Source organism: Melanotaenia boesemani, chromosome 3, assembly GCF_017639745.1.
Source record: "Melanotaenia boesemani isolate fMelBoe1 chromosome 3, fMelBoe1.pri, whole genome shotgun sequence".
Classification (NCBI taxonomy): Eukaryota; Metazoa; Chordata; class Actinopteri; order Atheriniformes; family Melanotaeniidae; genus Melanotaenia; species Melanotaenia boesemani.
Genome location: NC_055684.1, coordinates 19585503 through 19603784, shown reverse-complemented (window position 1 = coordinate 19603784; position 18282 = coordinate 19585503). Strand labels below are relative to the sequence as shown.

At 39.2% G+C, this 18282-nt stretch overlaps 1 protein-coding gene across 4 annotated transcripts in view; it reads left to right on the top strand.

Moving 5' to 3' along the window:
- The window catches only part of anks1ab (ankyrin repeat and sterile alpha motif domain containing 1Ab), a 43146-nt gene that overhangs the window by 11472 nt on the left and 13392 nt on the right, over window positions 1–18282 (top strand). For all 4 annotated transcript variants that reach the window (XR_006009690.1, XR_006009691.1, XM_041979534.1 and 1 more), the window contains exons 2-5: window positions 3821–3893; window positions 9584–9699; window positions 13945–14043; window positions 16273–16419. Coding sequence is in view for 2 of the 4 variants with exons in the window: in XM_041979534.1 (XP_041835468.1) it covers window positions 3821–3893; window positions 9584–9699; window positions 13945–14043; window positions 16273–16419 (435 nt within the window). In the remaining 2 variants the exon portion in view is untranslated. The remainder of the gene's footprint in view (window positions 1–3820; window positions 3894–9583; window positions 9700–13944; window positions 14044–16272; window positions 16420–18282) is intronic.

Below are 18282 nucleotides of genomic sequence, written 5' to 3'. Positions count from 1 at the left end.
CTTACGTCATGAAAGCCATCTGGATTTTTGTCACTCTCACTGACTTAGTTTATGCTATGTGGTTTCAGAGCTGTCAAATAAATGAAGATCAGTTCAAGTCATCAACACTGCTGGATAGAAGTGTGTGTTGTGGGTTTTTTTACTGCAGAACTACTGTCCCATCTGTCTTTATTGACAGTGGAACTGAGGCGGTAATCTTGTTTCCAAACCAGCACCAGTGAAGCAATCAGCTTTTAGCTTAGTTTATACAATCATTTCTATTATCTTCTCTGTTTTGGGCTTGCAGCCATCATTTTCCACAAGAGACGCTGGTTCAGAGAACAGTTATGTATTCTGTATCTCTAAACCACATTGTTTACCTTTATTTAATATTATCACCATCATATTAGCTATCACTTAGCCAAGAAAGCTGTGACAAAGAGTAAACAATGACATGCAAAAAAAGGACACAAATTAATTTATAGAGTCCATATTGTTTAAATCAGTTGAATGAATCTATCCCTCCCAAAGACACTTCTCTCTCCCAGAACTTGTTCACAGGAAAAGTGTCAAAATTCAGTGTTTATTTTAAATTGGTTAGATTTTTTTAATTTATTAAAAAAAAAAATTCAACCTTAATTATCTCTTTAGGACATTTTAAAGTTAAACTTTTGGTGTTAGTCTATATTTGTCCAACAGTCAACATGATTAAATAAAAAAAAATATGTTATTTACTGATTTGCATTCAGTTTGTTTTAAGGGTTAAACATTATTTGAGGATTTGAAATTTGCTACAGATGTATAAAGTCTGTTTTTTGAGAGCAGTGAGGCACATCATGAGTGCAGGTTAAAGTGACCTGAGATTAAATTGAGCTTTTTGTGTGCAGCAGCCCTATCACGTAAAGGGAGAACAGAGGGGTCGAGTGGCAGAGTGAAACAAACAATAACAAAGAAGCAATAATTAAAACTCTGGGTGATACATTTGACAGCAGGTCAATAACATAATTAGGTTTGCTGTGAAACAGCTTCATAGAGTGCTGGCATCTTTCACGAGTGAATATTGTTAGAAATTTATCACTACGAAAAACTGCTCGGGCTAATAATTGAACTATCTATGAATAATGGTTCTCAGTGGGAAATGCTGGGGTGCCAGCGTAATTTGAACTTTCAGAGAATCTGGGATAAAAGCAAGGAGTAAGGGTGATAATCTTTAATGAATATCAGTGATCTACGGGCTCTCAGACTACTTCTGTAGGGGAATTCACAGCATGGGCTCAGCAGCATTTCTAAGAAGCATAGTCAGAAAACACATTGTGGCTTCATCCACACAGTTAGTACTCTACCATGCAAAGCCATCGCAAATGAAATCTTACTCTTAAGTAGGCATAGCAGAATCTTTCATGCCAGAATCTGTGCACATTTACTTAAATGAATGAACAGCCACACCTTTCATTGTGGGGGAATTTGATCCGTCTCTCATTCATATTAACAGCCAATAAAAAGCCAGATTCCAAGACAGTTAATTCCACATCTTAGTATTAAGTCTATTTATGATGAGACAGTCTACAAACCTTCAATAGAACATTTTTTAACAACATGGCAACCAAGCGTTCTGGTATATGGAACAGCACAGTGGGGGGTCACACCAAATATTTATTTAATTTTTGTTCCTCTCTTCAACTTCTTCTCTGCAACTTCTTATTCATGGTATTATTTTTGAAAACATCCTATTTGAATTTTATTGTACTGTACTGCATGTTTCACATTTATCATCTATGTTCATGTTAATAACAAAAAGCTATCTTCAGTGTTGGCATGGTAAACATATAGCTAATCTACACAGTAGATGAGGTTGTGTGCACAAAATGTGAGATATGTTAGGCTTTTTTTTTATAAATATAATGACTGGGTTTTCTAAAGCAGCATTTTTGGTGATACATTTTAATACAGGTGTTTAAACATTGAAGTAATGTATTCTTAGTGTGTGTAGGTGTGTGTGTGTGTGTGATATAGAATGTAACTGGGTTAATTCAAAGAGTAATGTGAGGTCTGTATTGCTGGAGGCATATGCCATGCATCCCACGTGCCAGACTTCCAAATGAATCAAGGCTTTTCCACTGTGTTGATGCCACTAGCGAAGTGCATAGGGCTTTTTCAAACACTAAATATTACATCAAATAAGCCTGGCTGTGTCTCTGGTGTCAGTAGTGAAAGCAGAATCAGGTTTTCAGGCTTGCAAAAATCTTCACTGCTGATTGTGAATAAACTACCACAGCAATTCTAAATTTAGAAACTTGTATGATCTTCAGTATTTCGCTCACTGGTTTTAAGGCCAGCCATGCGTTGTAACTGGCTTGGTTAAAGTTGTCAAAACATGTTCTTGGAGTTATTCCTTTTAGTATAAAAAGAAAGTGAGAGGTCTTATTGTCCTTAAAGCATCAAGCAGCAGCAAATAGCATAGCACCCTGTAAATAAACACTAATGCTTAAACAGAGATGACAGTGATTGTTATTCAGATATGCCGCATGAGTTTCAGATTATCTGGTAAAACTGGGATGTCATGGTTTTTGAATATAGTAAGTTGTATACAAAATATACTTTGTGTATTTATGCTAAAGAATATAACATTAGGTCACTTAAAATTAAGTGTCTACTATCATGGTAATAAATTCAATTAAATGTTAAAGAAAATGGGGGAAGATCACAATTCATCTTATACCTGATGTATTTCAGGCTGTTGTTTTTAATACGTTTTTGTTCTTGGTTTTTGGTTTTCAGGGCTTAGTTTTGTGTTTCTTTGGTTTCTGTTCGTTAGTGCACCTTGTCTGATTGCTCATGCACGTCACCTGTGTCAAATTTGTCAGTCTGTGTATTTAAGTCCTGGGTTTTCAGTTACTCCTTGTCACATGCTTTTGGTTAACTCCCTGTTGTGTGGTAGGATATCTGATAGTCTGCTGCTTCAGTTTTGATTTTTTAATTTTCATTTTTATAACTTCTGAGTCTCTTACTTGTGTGAATCTGCGTATGTGCAGCACTATAATGTTAGCATGTCCCATATGTATAACTGGATTGGCACTGCCGACACCCACATTGTCAATACAGTTATAAGGTTATCTGTTATATATCAAATTACATAAAAATGATTTTTATTTATAAAGCACTTTTCATCCAGGAGTAGCACAAAGTGCTTTACATTAAAAACGTTTGTATATTAAAAATGCGCACACAGAAAGCCTCAAAACAGCTCTTTCTGAGTTGTTCTGCATTGTGCAAACTTGACCTTGCTTTGAGCTGTTGCTTTATTCTGTGAAGCCCAAATAATACAGGTCTAATAGGACAATCACACATCCACTAAAGAAACGAAACTATGGATGTTAATCTCTTGAGGCTCAGTTTGGACATGGTTACAGAACTTCTTGAAGGCCTCAATAAGTTTCAAGCAGTTGTTGATTATAACTCACGTTACTGGCCAGATGTGTTTTTGCTGAGTGGTGGATTACTCATTGAATTGCTGTCCATGTTGGACTGGTGCTCATAGTCCATCATTGCAAAGCAGCCCACCTTCTCCACAACACTCCCAGCAGTTGCACACAGACCGAACTCCTCAGCCACTCTCAGTCTTTTAGTTTTCCTGTTTTATAATGGGTTTGGCTCGGGCTGGATAAAAAGAGGAATATATGGGAGTTTAATGACTGTTTCAGGTTAATAGAAAACGTTGACACTTTTTGACTTACTGTCCACCTCCTTGTTTGTAGATCATGAGTCATCATTGGTATTTAAATCAAATATGAGGCTGTTTTTTTTTTTTAACCAGAGCTTCATTCTTATTTTCTTTTACCAGATTGAGAAGATCATGACGTTGATTGGGGCAGGGATTGAAACATCCAAAGACAAACAACCCATATCAAGCTCAGGTAATGCTTTAAATGATTTTCTTGTTATTTTATCTGTCTTTTTTCTCAGCAAAAAGTTTGACTTTAGATTGTTTAACACCAACTAACAGCTGGGTTCGTGTTTCATTCAGTTGTTCATCCAATAGTGTACTGCTGGCTGCAGCTAAACATTTTTAACCCCCATAAACTGGTAACATTTGTGAGAAGAAATGATTTTTCAAAGTGCTGCCTTTCAGTATCCAAACACACTTTTAAAAAGACGGATGATAGCTTTATTGTCATTGAAATTATAGCAGACATTAGTGCTCTGTATCATTGTTGCCATTTGTTTCTCATAATGTTCCACTTAATACGAAACGCAACTCTAAACTCGTCATCTTTTGCTCCACTCACAGTACATCTCAATAGCTCTTGATTTCATAGTAGGCTTCATCAAGTGTCCTTCAGGCAGTACAGACGGAGAGCCAGCTGGCATCAGCTCTCTTTGTTTAGGTAATACTCCGTAGCTGAATCAGTGTAAACCGCAGCCATTAGATACTCTGCTATAAGAAGGTTTCATCGTATTATGTAACAGCTTTTCTCTGCACTGGACTGCTTTTTACATGTCTCATCAGATTTGTTTAGATAAAATTTCATTACCTATGCATCGTGTGCTTCAGGGCTCACCAGCATCTGCTGACCATGGCAAGGTGTGACACCACGCAAACTTTAAAGCAGCACGAGACAGTCACATGAAGACAGGTGCTGGAAGTAAAAAGAAAAAAGGAGAATAAGAACATTGGACTAAGGTTTACTTTTACTTTACTGCTGTAGCACGTCTTGAGTTAATTACTATTATCTTTCATACATCACATTTTCCTGTCATCTCTTTGTAAAGGCTGAAAGTGATGAGTGTGAGTTAAACATGACTAATTGTTTTGATATGAAATGAAAATGGCATCTGCCCATTTGCTGAGGACATTATTTGATTTCAGATCAATCAATCAAACTTTATTTGATGTTTTACTTTAAGCTATCAAGTGGATGAAGAGTGCTAATTTCTTTTCCCTTTGAGAACTAAAGGCAATATTGTGCAGGTGATAAATATCCCCCAATTCATCATTGAGTTATTGATATAGTTAACAATAACTATTTGTTAACCAAAGTTTCAATACATAGAAACAAACATAAGTAAATCAGTAAACAATAAAAGATAGTGATGCAATAAAATTCTTATCAGTTTTGATTATTGAACCTCCCTAATAATAGCATAGATTTTATAAAAAAAATATTTATGTCAGTCATTGCTATTTTGGGTCAAAATGAGATACATTTCAAGCAAATCTGTTATCCATGGGAGTGTTAATTTAATCATTTTAATTATAACTTGACTTCTGGCTTACTGAGCATTGTTTATTAACTACTTTTCAGCAAAAGCAGTTAAGACCTGCAGTTACTCATTACGTAAGCAAAAATATGTTGTTTCGTCAATCTACACTTACAGGCCTGCTCTATTTATAGCCAATGTTTGAAGAATGGTATGCTGAAATTATCCCACATTCAGCTGAGTCATGCAGTCATTGCTCCAATGTTAATCGGAGATTGCGCACAAGTAGCTCCGGAGGTTGAGAGGATGCTTTTGTTGCTGTTTTTGAATGAGTCTTTGAGTAAAGGGGTCCTATTTTCTTTTTTCCTAAATGTAATAAAAGAGAACAAACAGGTACCTTTTAGAGTATTAAGGAGAGGGAGGGAAGCGGAGAGAGTGTAAGGGAGAGGGACAGAAGAGGACAAAATATATAAAGATGAAAACTTAATCAGTAAACTCTCTCTCTTTTCTTCTTCTGGGAGTAGATTCCTTCAGATGTTTTAAAAATTCTGCGCCATCAAGGCTGATGCTGTTTGTTGTATGTGCCCATCATGATTGCCTGGACTGTGCTAAGACAGTGCTGAGTAGATGAGCTTAAAAAGAGAGAGGTAGTGGAGTGAGAGCACAGCTAACAGGAGGCATTGGCTGGGTTTGTGTATAGGCACACGCTGACATTCAAAGAAATAATCGTCCGCCTTCAGTTTCCCTGAATTAATTCAGCTTTGTGGCTCATTTTCTTCAGTGCTTGGGTGTGTTGACAAAGAGCTAGTGCTTTCCCCTTGCTCTGATTAAGAGGCACAGCTTTATCTAAGTGCAACCTCTACCTCTTCCTCTGCAAAGGAACCTTTCTAGGTGCTCCTTGGAGACAGGTTTAGACGTTGGAGGGCTCAAACTGTACAGAAACCCATTTGGATAGATTTGACAGTTTGGCCTGTTTAAATAGGTGGTAAGACAGTAACCCAGTTACTCCCAGAGAAGACCCCTGGATACTCGAAGTCATTAATTTGGTCCACCATGAGAGCTGATGCAGTCCCAGATGATCAGAAGAAACTAGGTGGGGGGAAGTGGGCTGGTATTTTAAACAGCCTTTGTCCAGATGTTGTGCTGTAAAAGCTGATTGTGCCATGAGGCTCAGGAAGAAAGCCTAAAGAAGGAAGAGGAGGAGTTGTAGTGAATCATAATTAGTCCAGTTCAATCCCCCTTACTTCCTATTACCATCTTATCTCGCCCAAATGTTTCTTCGCCTGCTCCACTATTAGTCTTTCTGTGTCTTATCTGTCTCCCTCTCATTTTCTCCTCCCTCTCTCTCGACTTCTCTCTTCCTATCATTCGTCTCCTTATTCAGAGCCAATCTGATATCAGTCTCTCCTCCTAATAACAAATGAAGAGCACTGGTCTTCATGGATGACTGACAGGCCACGTGCAGCTGACCTGGCCTTTACCTGAGTGTTACTGTCAAAGCAACAGTGGTATGGGTGGTCAATTACAGAAGAGTTTTGGTCAAAGATCCTTTACTCCTTTATTCTTCCTGCATTTCCTTGCTCTGCCTAAGTGATTGGTTGTTATGGATGTGTTAGGTGATTGCAAGCATCTTGAAAACCTGCATAATTATGTTCCACATGAATATATCCAGATAACCCCAGAGATGGACACAGTGAGCAGCTGCACCGCATAGGTAGTAGTTGTTAAAGTCTGTCCAATTGTGTTGTGTATACATCTTTCTTGCCCCAAATCTATTTAAATGTTATATCATCTCACTTATTCAACCAGGCTTTTCCTGTTTTTTTCTGTTGTAGTGTAAAAATGGTTGATGTGACATGAACATCTGGAAGTACATAATGGAATTTGCTTCTCCTCTGTCATACTACATAAACAAGAGACAGGACGCGCCTCTTCTCTTCTCTTCTCTTCTCTTCTCTTCTCTTCTCTTCTCTTCTCCCACCCCCCCCCCCCCCCCCCCCACCCCCCCCCCCCCACCCTTGTCCTATCATCAAAGTAAGATGTGAATGAATTAAAGCCCTATGGTAATAAGGAGGTGGTTTGAGGAGGCTCTTTGTTTTAATATCCCAAGTTAGCCAAAAAGATAAATTGGTGTGGTTTCTCCAACAGGAGTGAGACCCAGTCAAGCCTCAACATTGTAAATTTAGTTATTTTTTGTGAGGAAATCAAAGAATAAAGAGAAAAAAAGAAAGGAAAATTGTTCTGTTTTTTTGTTTGAGTGGGGGGGACTCTCTGTGCTTGTTCCTTGCCTCTGATTGTGATGTCCTTACTACATTGGCAAGATCAGAGTGCCTCTGTGCAATTCTAATCAGTGCAGTGAAGGGAATGAGGGGGCGAGGTAAGGTAAGGTTAGAGAAATTAGTTCTCATGTATGTATTTGTACGCGAGAAAGAAAGTGGAGCAACAAAAAAGCGTAAAAGGGGCAGAAACACAGATGATACAGAGAATTAAAGTGTCTGTGTTTGTGTGTATGTTTGCATTTGTCTGTGTGTTTGACAATGAGTGGCAAAGAGCGAGACGAAGGGAAGAGGAGTGCAAGCCAGAGAGGGAGAGAAAGGCAAAGGGAGGGGAACTGATATAGTTGGAGAGAGAGGGAGAGGTGGTTACGTGGAGCAGCACCCCACTTCATCAGGCAGCATACGGCAGCCCTGCAGTGCGATCACACAGCATGGGAATGGGGCTATGAGAACGGGAGAAAGAGAGCAGAGAGAGACAAGAGCAAGAAGGAGGGGAGGGGAGTTAAAAAGAAGAGCTTGAGGGATTTATTCAGATGAAAAGGGGGGAGGGATGATCACTGAGCCTTTTGCCTGTCGTGGATGTTGGAAGGACGTGGCAGCAGAGGCTGAGGTTGAGGCAGGTCTGTGGTCTTCTGTGTTAAAGTAGCCGGCATCAAGACGTTATGCCCTGTGAGCATTAAGGGGTAGTGTGTGTGTTTGTGTGGGTGTGTGTGTGTGTTTGTGTGTGTGTTCCCAGAACAGCTGCTGTAACTGCATCTGCGCTGCCTACATGTCTCAGACGGGCAAGGGATGCAGCAAACCTCTGCTCTGAGCACAGAGGCTGCTAGCTGTACCCAGCGAGGAGAAGAACCAGGTGGGCTGGGGTAGGAGTGGGGGGCTGCCTGCCTCAGAAAGGAGCTAGCTTAACCTGCACTGTGGTCCTCGCTTCAGAGTCAAGAGGCTCACCTGCCGTGTGCTGGATCTGAACCTGGATTTACTGCTTTGAGAGATGAGCAGCATGTTCTCTGGCGGAGGCGCACAGACAGCAGCCTGCTGAAGAGTGTGGATGCCGGGGAGCACAGGGAGCACTGGCACCACTAAGGACTCTGAGCTTTTTTCTACCAGCAGACTGCTTACCTGGAGCTTTATTAAGGAATATATACTTGGATTTAATTATGAATTGAGGAGTTTGGAATCTGCACACTGTGGAAATCCTAAGCCAACGTTTGTTTGATGTAGGATTTACAATATGTCTACCTGATCGTACTCTGTGTGGCTCTGGAGTAAGGACAAAATATGATTTAAGCAAATGTGTATTCCTTGATCAAAAATAACATGAGTACCTCAACAGCACTTTAGAATGCTGCTACCTTCATTGTGTGATCCTTGTCCTAGCTCTCAAAGAGGTTGACCAATGAAGCCATGGGACTCAGCCAGAGCTTTACAAGTATGTGGTGAAAACCCTGTCAAATTCTTTTTGGAAGAACCGTATTTATTTGTGTTACATCATAATGGAGTCATTTCTGATTGTAGGATAAGTGACAGGGAATTTTTTCAGCATAGTAAACCTTGTGATAAAAGAAAATTCTGACTTAGTGAAGAATCCTTTCCATTTTCCTTCAACCTCCAAAAATACTTACTTTTTATCTGTAATATTTAGTATTGTGTTTTTGGACTAACTAGGGATTTATTTTCACACTTGCTCATCTGCTCACTAAAGGAATGTTTAGTGAACCTTGTTTGTTGGAAGATGCCAAAGTGGCTCAGTCCAACATAACTAGTAGTACCAAGCTTCAGATGGGCTTCCTTCCCTGCACTACCTCCACCCTCGCCTGACATCTCCAGTCAGTCACACTAACACCAGTAGGTGTAATATTAGTCTAGTCAGTCCCCTGCAGGGCCTGATCGGTGCCTGCAGCACTTCCTATCCTCCTCCTGTATTTGAGTTTAGCTGGGCCCCCGCCTGTACTGTGGGAGCCCCTCATCCCCAGCCTGGACCCTGTCTCCCCCCCACCCTGCCTGGTGCTGCTGCACTCGGCTCTGCCTCTGCTGGCCGAGGATGATGTGGCAATGCCATGTGTCGTCCTCTGAGTGCCGCTGCTACCGGCTGAACGGCTTCTCCCTGCTGAAGCGCTTCCCTCTCTCGGCAGATGGGGCCTGTGGTAAAGCCCTGGACCAGCCGGTGGGAGAGTGGCTGGAGCACGTGGGGCTGCCGCAGTACGAAAGCAAGTTCCTGCTCAATGGCTTTGACGACCTACGATTCATGGTGAGTCACCTGCAGCATGTCATCTCAGAGGTCGGTTCCACTTTACATCATCCCTGCTTTTCCTCTGTCAGCCCAGCTCCATTTGTCTTTTTATGTCACCACTCTGATCACTCACCCTCTGCTTGTCTCTTCAAAGCTCCACCCTCTCATTCCTCTTTCTCACTCACCCTTTTACCTTACCCTCATAGCACTTTCCCCTCTCCCCTTTTATAACTCCTCTTCACCCCTGTGCAGTGCATGACCTGCCACAGATTTATGGCTCCTTACTGAATCCTTTTAAAGAGTATTGGCTGCCACCAGCAGCAAGACAAATTACAACAAAACCCATTAGCTTTTTTCTCTCATGATTCCCAATCATGCAGTCTCTTTTACTGTACAATTCCAGTTACCTCCTCCCCTTGTAAGAAGCAATCTTGTTTCCAGCCATTAACCCTGATCTGTAGACACAGCTAGATGATTAAGACAAACAATCCTCAATCTAAACACAATGTGGTTTATGCTAATACATTTAGCATACTCTCACTCAATCCTTCATCCAATATTCTCTTTACTGAGCTTGTGGTGCTAATGAGAATTATCTTGCATGCTCTAATGCTGTATTTATAGACAGCATACTCATGTTTAGTAGAATTTGAGTATGCATGTTTGCATGCAGACTTTGATTCTTGGTTCTAAATTTATTATTTAGACTGTAAATAAATGATCAAATCCACCTAATGTCTTTCCACCATAGTGATTAAAAAACCATGATAGAAAAATGTGTATTTGTAAAACTTTGACCCATTTTCTACAAATGGTTTCTATATTTTACACAAAATTATGTCAGATTACATTTTAATAGTTTAATTTAACTACAGCTCAAAGGATGTCCACAATCTGACTAAAAGCATTATCAGGTTTTCTGTAAAGAATATCGCAAAGAAGCTTGATGGTGCAGTTTTCAGGGAATGTATGAAGCAGTATTACATATTCCATTCACCTGTCATATTTCTCTGAAAAACAAATAAACTATGCCCAAAGGGTAAATGTAGACATTTCTTAGACCACAGAGCTGGATTAGAACCAGAGGCTATATGTTACATGTGTTTTTCACATCTGAGTCCAGTTAACTGTGATTGTTATGCTCAGAGACTTTCCCTTTAGATTTATTGGGAAAACATGACCGAACTTTTGACTGGTACTGTGTGTGTGTGTGTGTGTGTGTGTGTGTGTGTGTGTGTGTGTGTGTGTGTGTGTGTGTGTGTGTGTGTGTGTGTGTATATATATATATATATATGTATGTATGTATGCATTAGGATATTAGGTATATTCATGTTACTGTATCTCATCGCATCACATCACATTACTGATATGTTTCCAAAAACATGTATCATAACATGAATCCATGCTGAAAAGGATTGATGGGGAAATTATGTGATGGCAGCTATGAGTCTTCAGGCATTCAGATGCACATTTTCATGCCACAACTAATGTGTCTGTTGGACTTAACACATCAAAGAGAGACATCATTAGGCTCACAAGGCAAATTACCCATGGATATTTACAAGAATATGGAGGTTGCAAACAAGAGAAAGGTCAGAGTAGTCAGACAAGCATTGAATGTTTAATATTCTGCCCTTGTGCGTTCCAGTTGTCTTGGAATTCCGAGTGGTCGAGATTAGGTGACGGCATTACCAGGTAGTTGGCGTTCCAGCTGCACTAACTCGGAAAAATGGATGCCTCAAAAACAGGCAATTTGTGAGAATCTACAAATGCCGCATAAAACTAGAAAATCACAAATTCATTGTAAAGTGAACCATGAGAACAGCAGCCAATTTAGATGATAATGAGTAATTAACCATACATACTGACATGAATTTTCACAAACAAATCCACTCATGGACATTTACATGGATGGGCTGTAACAACATAATTATTAATAACAACTCACTGCTGTTTAAACTAGAAACTTAACGGGCACAAAACATACTTTAAAGAATTTTAATAAAGACAACAATAGAGTACTGGTTGACTGGGAGCAGCCAGTCACGATTCATTATGCTTGGCTTACTTCAGAACTCATTTGCGTGATTCTTTACAAAGATGGTTAAATGAATCAGTAGAGGGCAGTACTCTGGCTCATTGTTAGTTACGAGTACAAGGATAGTCAGAACAAATCCTTTAGAAAGGTCAGTCAATATTTTCCTCAACACAGCATAAGATAATGTGTTTTTCCTTTGGTTTTGCTTCACTTGTCTTTAGAGTTTCACATATTTCACATTTGAATGTTTTGCATTATAGAATGTGGAGAGTCAGATAAACATGAGAGATCACACACCACATCCTCAGCTCTTGACTGTGAATAGCAAAAACCACAATGAAGCTCTGAAAGGAGTATACTCACAAAGTACTTGGTCATGTCTGGGACTGAACCTAATGTAGGTTCTTTACACTGTATTTTTTGTAAGCCCACGGGAAAATGAAAAATCTTCTCAGTAAACTTCTGCAGGGACATGAGATGCGGCATGTAAGCCTTACTTACAAACTGATGCTACCTTTGCTGAAGATAAGCTATACTGTGCTACTTCCAAAGTGCCCTTGCTCCCGCCCACAAGAGCAAGAAAACAGGCTAGGCTCTCTGCATGGGATGATTGCAGCTTTTGAGGGATCATAAATTATGAACAGCAATGTGCCCATTCTCATCATTTTTACACGACGATTATCAGTTTGTGCTCCTTTTATGCTACCAGAAGTGGGGCGCTCATGGCTTATGTTCTCTTGGCCTCCATTTCCACACATTTCATCTCAGTTAAAATCTCCACATTATTTCTTATTTTTCTTACAGCGTTATGCTTAGTTGCTCTAATGTACAAACGAATGTGGCAGTGATGCAAACTGTCTCATGAAGAGCATCTTAGAAGTCCCATATCATGCATTTACGCTGCATCTGCCCTGCATTAATATTGCATCAGACTTTGAAGCCCCTTTCTTTTTCATTTGGTGTCAAGCGAAACTAAACATACATTTTGTAACACATAAACCTTTTTTTTCTTCACCACTTCATTCACTCTTAAAAAAAGCATCAAAATTTGATTTTCTAAGCAATTCCTCTGTGAAACAGACTGATAGAGTAATTCTAATTCAGTGCTGCCTTAACTGAGTGCGTTTAGTGAGATGAAGGACTTCTACCATGGCTACATCTGCAAGTCATATTTGATTAAATCAAACTACCATAGCTCATAAGCTATGTAAGAACTGAAGCATATATTCCTGTCAAATGTTTTCAAATGCAGCATGAAATAATAAGTTTGCAGAGTCTCCCAAGGCATCATCAAACTTCAAACTGTGTTAATAAAAGTGGAGAATCTATTTTAGGCCTCCCTTACGTCCAACCCCTCTTCATTTTGACCTTTATCAGTGAGTAATCCTCCCAAATGCACCCTGATACAGGCTTGTGGATATTGCTGCATTGTGGTCTGAAACCAAATTCAGTGATGGCAGGCTGAGTAAAAACTACCGAGGATTTTAACAGTTTTAGCTGGTGAGAGTCAATCTGCAGCAGTCCACGAGGCAAAACATGAAGGGCCACATTTTAATGGTTTTCCTTGTATCTGTATTCATGCCTGAAAATGAGAAAAGATGACAAAGCAACTGGAGTTGTTAATGAACATGAACATGCCCATAAAACAGACAAGAATCTGCCAGTCAGTGAATTTTTCAGGATGCTGAATACAGTTATTACCCATTGTTTCTCTGAATAAATGAAGCTCCCAATCAAGCTTGAGTAAGAAAACGTGAAACATGGTTGTAGCTGTGTGTTCTCAATGAAACACAGCTGCAGAGGGATCCTGTAGATGCTGCTGTGGAGGCTTTGTTTCCTCTGAGTCGCACCAGATTAGATTGATTACTCTTGGCATGCCCAATTTATTTGACTTCATTGTCCTCCTACTCAGTTGTTAGTGCTTGTGTCTTAGATGTGCAGACTCTGCATGTGTGTATGTTTAAGAGCAGCTACAATTTTACTGTCTCATTTAGTGTAGAACAGGTTTTATTAATCTAATCTTAAAATTTCTATACAAATATTATGAGCATGTGTGTACGAATGAGATGTACTATTACTTTTTAGTGCACTTTGCAGCTTTGCACTACTTGTCTTTGTGCGTGTGTGCAGTTTACATGGACCTATCTGATTATTTTGTCTGTGTGTGCGCGCATGTGTGTGAATGTGTTCATTTGAGTGTTTCTCTCATGTTTGTGCATCTGCAGGGAAGTAACGTGATGGAGGACCAAGATCTCAGAGACATGGGGATTACTGACCCAGGACACAGAAAGAAAATCCTCCATGCAGCACGCAGCTTGCCCAAGGTATTTCACTTCATAACTTACAAAGAGAAAAAAATGGATAGTTAAAAGTGTGGAACTGTAGATAGATACAAATGCCCTCTGCAGTGGTCCACATGAATCAAAATGCATGAATGTAATCGTGTTGATTTAATAAAAATGGAACTGAAACATGCAGCATTTATTACCTAATGGTTAAAACTTTTAAAAACGTGTGTGTTGTATGTCTCAAAATATTAGCATCTGGGGTAGCGTTTAGCTAAAATTGGTTTAGTGGTCACCCTGTGTACAGAGGCTAAAGCTCCTTGGTGCAGCTGGTCCAGTCCCTTTCTTGCAGATCATTCCCCGTTCTCCCTGACCCCCTTTCCTGTCCAGCTACTGTTCAAAAAAAGACAATAGAGCCAATAACAAAACAAACAAAAAAAAAATGTAAAGGAAAAAAAAAATGCATTTGACTTCAACTCACCTGAAGTAGTTTGCAGTTTCCTGGTTTAAAACGCCTCACACTGTAGCAGAGGAATTGATCGTTGCTTCTGCCAGTAGCTGCATTTCCATTACAGTTTTTTGTAAAATAAAAGTGATATTTCTAAAATTTCAATAAAGTTCAGTTGTGATCTGCAGGTGTTTCCATTGAGTGGTGTTTAGAGCATTAGTCATTATTCTTGTAAAATCTCGCCTCACAAGTGTCCTCTTTGAGGAGGAAGGAGATTTCGAATTCTTTGTAAAACTCTGCATTTCGCTGTTGTTTGCTATCAAATATAGCAGTTATATTTTTTTCTTTAATTTGTAAAAAGATTTCGGTCTCCTTCTGCATTTACTCATGCCGCGCCATCTTTATTTGAAATGAACTGGTCACATTCGGAGTCGTGTAAATGCAAAAAAGTGTTTCCATTATACATGTTTCCATTACCAGTTTTTTTATTGCAATATTTAGGTTTTTTTCGCAATTCTTGGAGTAATGAAAAAGTACCTACTAATATGGTTTTAACTATAGTTGATGAAGTAGAAGCCAATAAACTAAAGATAATTTCATGGCACATTTCTTCGTACGATTTTTTTGTAGACACCAGGTTGCACGTGGTAGTGGTATTTGTACCAATACCATCATTATAAAATCTGAACATTTGCTGTAGTGTATGTGTCAGGAACACGTTTTTTTTATGTTCTCATTAAAATTATGTTGATATTTCTATGGGGGCATGCTAATGTTTCTGTAGGACTAACCTCAGGTACAGTGGTGGTTTTAGCTAAACGCTAACACTCTAAAAATGACAAGCTTAATTTAGCCTGTTAGCATGCAGTTGTTTGCCACACATACCCATAAGCCATATAAATGGTTTCTTGCTTATAAATGTTTGATTTCTTTTTTCTGTTTGTTCACATTAAGGGAGCAAAACTGCTGCGGGTTTATGAGTCATGAGACTGCAATAAATTTACAATTTACAATTTTTCATTGTTTGTTAACCCAGTCATGAAAAAAAGCTCAGTCATGAAGGATTATTTTATAGTTCAGAGATTTAAAACAGACAAAGTGTAAGCTGACAACTTTCCTTAACAATCTTACCAGGTTTTAACCAGTGCTTGTATGTTTCTGCACTCATTTTTTACTATTTCTGCAGCAAGGTAGTAATATTATCTTCACTGGCCTCAAAAAATAAAATTCTGTTTTCTGTGTTGCTACAAGAGATAAAATTTTATGACACACAATTAGAGTCTTGCATTTTGAGACACAAAGTGGGTGCTACAGAGATACTGCAGCCTTGCAGAATCCCAGTCTGCCCTTTTACTGGCTTGGATCCACATATCTTCTGTTCTTGGCAAAGGAATGTGATCTCCCAGGAATACCAAACAATTTCCATCCATCTCTTTTTTTGGGGGGGGATGATAGGTTCATCTTGTCATCTCTGCTTAGGAGCTTGGTTCTTTTAAACTAACTGAAGTATAAATACACACTTCTTTTTGCCCTTATTTGTGCATACATCTCTGTGATGATGCACAGAAATTAGTCTTTCTTCCAGAAATTAAAATTTTGATCTGAAAGACAGAAACAAATAGATGAAAATCTAAAAAACTGCTGGAATCACTAAACAACTTTCTAATCTTGTCTTCCCTTGAAACACCATGAAAGAATGTCCATGGAAATGACCAACTTTGGTTGTGTAAAACTGAAACTGAAATAAAAAGAACATAAAGTACATTTCTTAAGTTTAAGATACTGCTTACTTACACGTATCTCTCCCTTTCTCTCTGTAGGTTAAAGCACTGGGCTGTGATGGCAGCACATCTCTCGCCTCCTGGCTGGACGGCCTTGGCCTGCATGAATATCTCCCCAATTTTCTTTCAAATGGCTACCGCACACTGGAGTGTGTTAAGAATCTGTGGGAGCTGGAGATTGTCAATGTAAGAAACAACAGATCATTCATAGAGTGTTGATGGCCTTGTTAAATAATTACCAGCTATCAAATCAGTGACATCATAGACCATTTTCACAGACCGGTTGTCTCAATGACAAGGACACCTGATTAAAAAAATGGGGTGCTGCAATGTCAAGAGAAAGGCTCTGTGAAGAAGACATTTGCATAAAACTTGAGCAGAAACATTTTGAAAATTACAGAGTAATTAATAGATAACCACCAAATAAAGCAACTTTAGAGGGAAAGTCACTGATGACAAAAAACGTTTAATTTGGTTTTATCTTTATGGAAATAGTATAACATTTTATGATAATCAGTAATTACAGACAAGGACTCATTTATTTTGGGCTAATGCAGTGAAGCATGCCCATTTTCAGCATGTGTGCAGTTGCTGACATGTGTTATCTGGTTTATTTTAGACCTTATTAAGACTTTTTGTGAAAATAATCACTGACTTTGGCAGGACTAATAGTTCTTGTGAGTAACAAACTCCCAGTCACAATGAAGCCAAATGTCCTATTGTGGGTTGTGGTTGGAGTTAAGCTGTGAATTGAGCTTAGGGGTAGAGTCTGTAACATGCATTGGGTTAATGAAAATCTCCCCGAATGCATAAGGAGACAAACGTGTGTTTGTGTATGTATTCAGAATACTGTGTTTCCCTGATGGGCTCCTGTAGTAAATAAAAGGCTCATTTGGCCAAAATTATCCATGTGTGACAATCATATAAAAACCAGTCTAGGGATGATCAATCATGTTCTCTGATGACTGTACTATAGTAGTCATCGTTTTGTTTGTATGAGTCACATATAAATCTAAAAGGTATTGAGCAACTGTGACTTTATAGACAAAACTTTGACAATTTTTCCCCCAACATGCCCTTTAATTTTTTTGTATATGTAATAGATGGATGTGTTTGATACACGATCAGAGAGCAGTGTTGGAGGTGAGGAGGGGTGTGTTTGTAGATTTCTCATTGTTCATGCTTATTTGTAGGTCTGCTTTTGCTGCAGCTGCAGAAGCAGCAGCAGCAACAGGAAAGCAGCGGCCAAGCACGCTGCCAATGCAGTGTGTGAGGGAGGGTGTCCAGCACACTGCGATGCAGAAAGATGGGGGTGTGAGTGCAGGGCACATTACTCTCAGTGTGCAGAGTAGCAGAACTGCCTCTGAGCATCTTGGCAGAACTCACTTTGCCCATTACATTCCCTACATCCTCTTCAGCATATTACAGCAAATGGCATCAGGTTTCAAGATGATCTATGAGCTTTCTATAAGTTATGGTCTCACTGAGTCCCACAGCTTTTTTCACAAGCCTCATACATATTGGTCACACCGGGATTTTGTAAGCAATGAAAATGAATGAAAACAACAAGAAATCCAGCTTACAGATTTGTAGCCTGGTCTCTTGCTGACTTTCACTGAATAGCAATCAAAGAATTATGAACCTCGTCTTGAAAATTTTGTACCAGGATGATAATTGCAAATGTAACATTAATCACACGACATCCAGCCTTACTGGATGAGCATGAATGTTAATAACCAATTATGCAAATCTGCAGTATTTAGATAATGGATTTTGACTACATAGAATTAACCTATGCTTCCTCCTGTGAGGGATTTATGCACACGAGCAGAATTGGCCTCTGTAAATGGTTTAACAGGACAAAGATACTGCAGGTAGACTTGTCGTGGTGTTGTAATGCTGTAAATAAAAAATAAAATGTTTGAATGATGAAAGATGAAATTGTTCTGTGTATTTTGTATGCCATTCTTCTATAAATTGGTATGATCCTCAGTGTTTTTGAAGCACTATGTCCAAAAATGGCTCATGAAATATAGAGCGTCCCGAGAA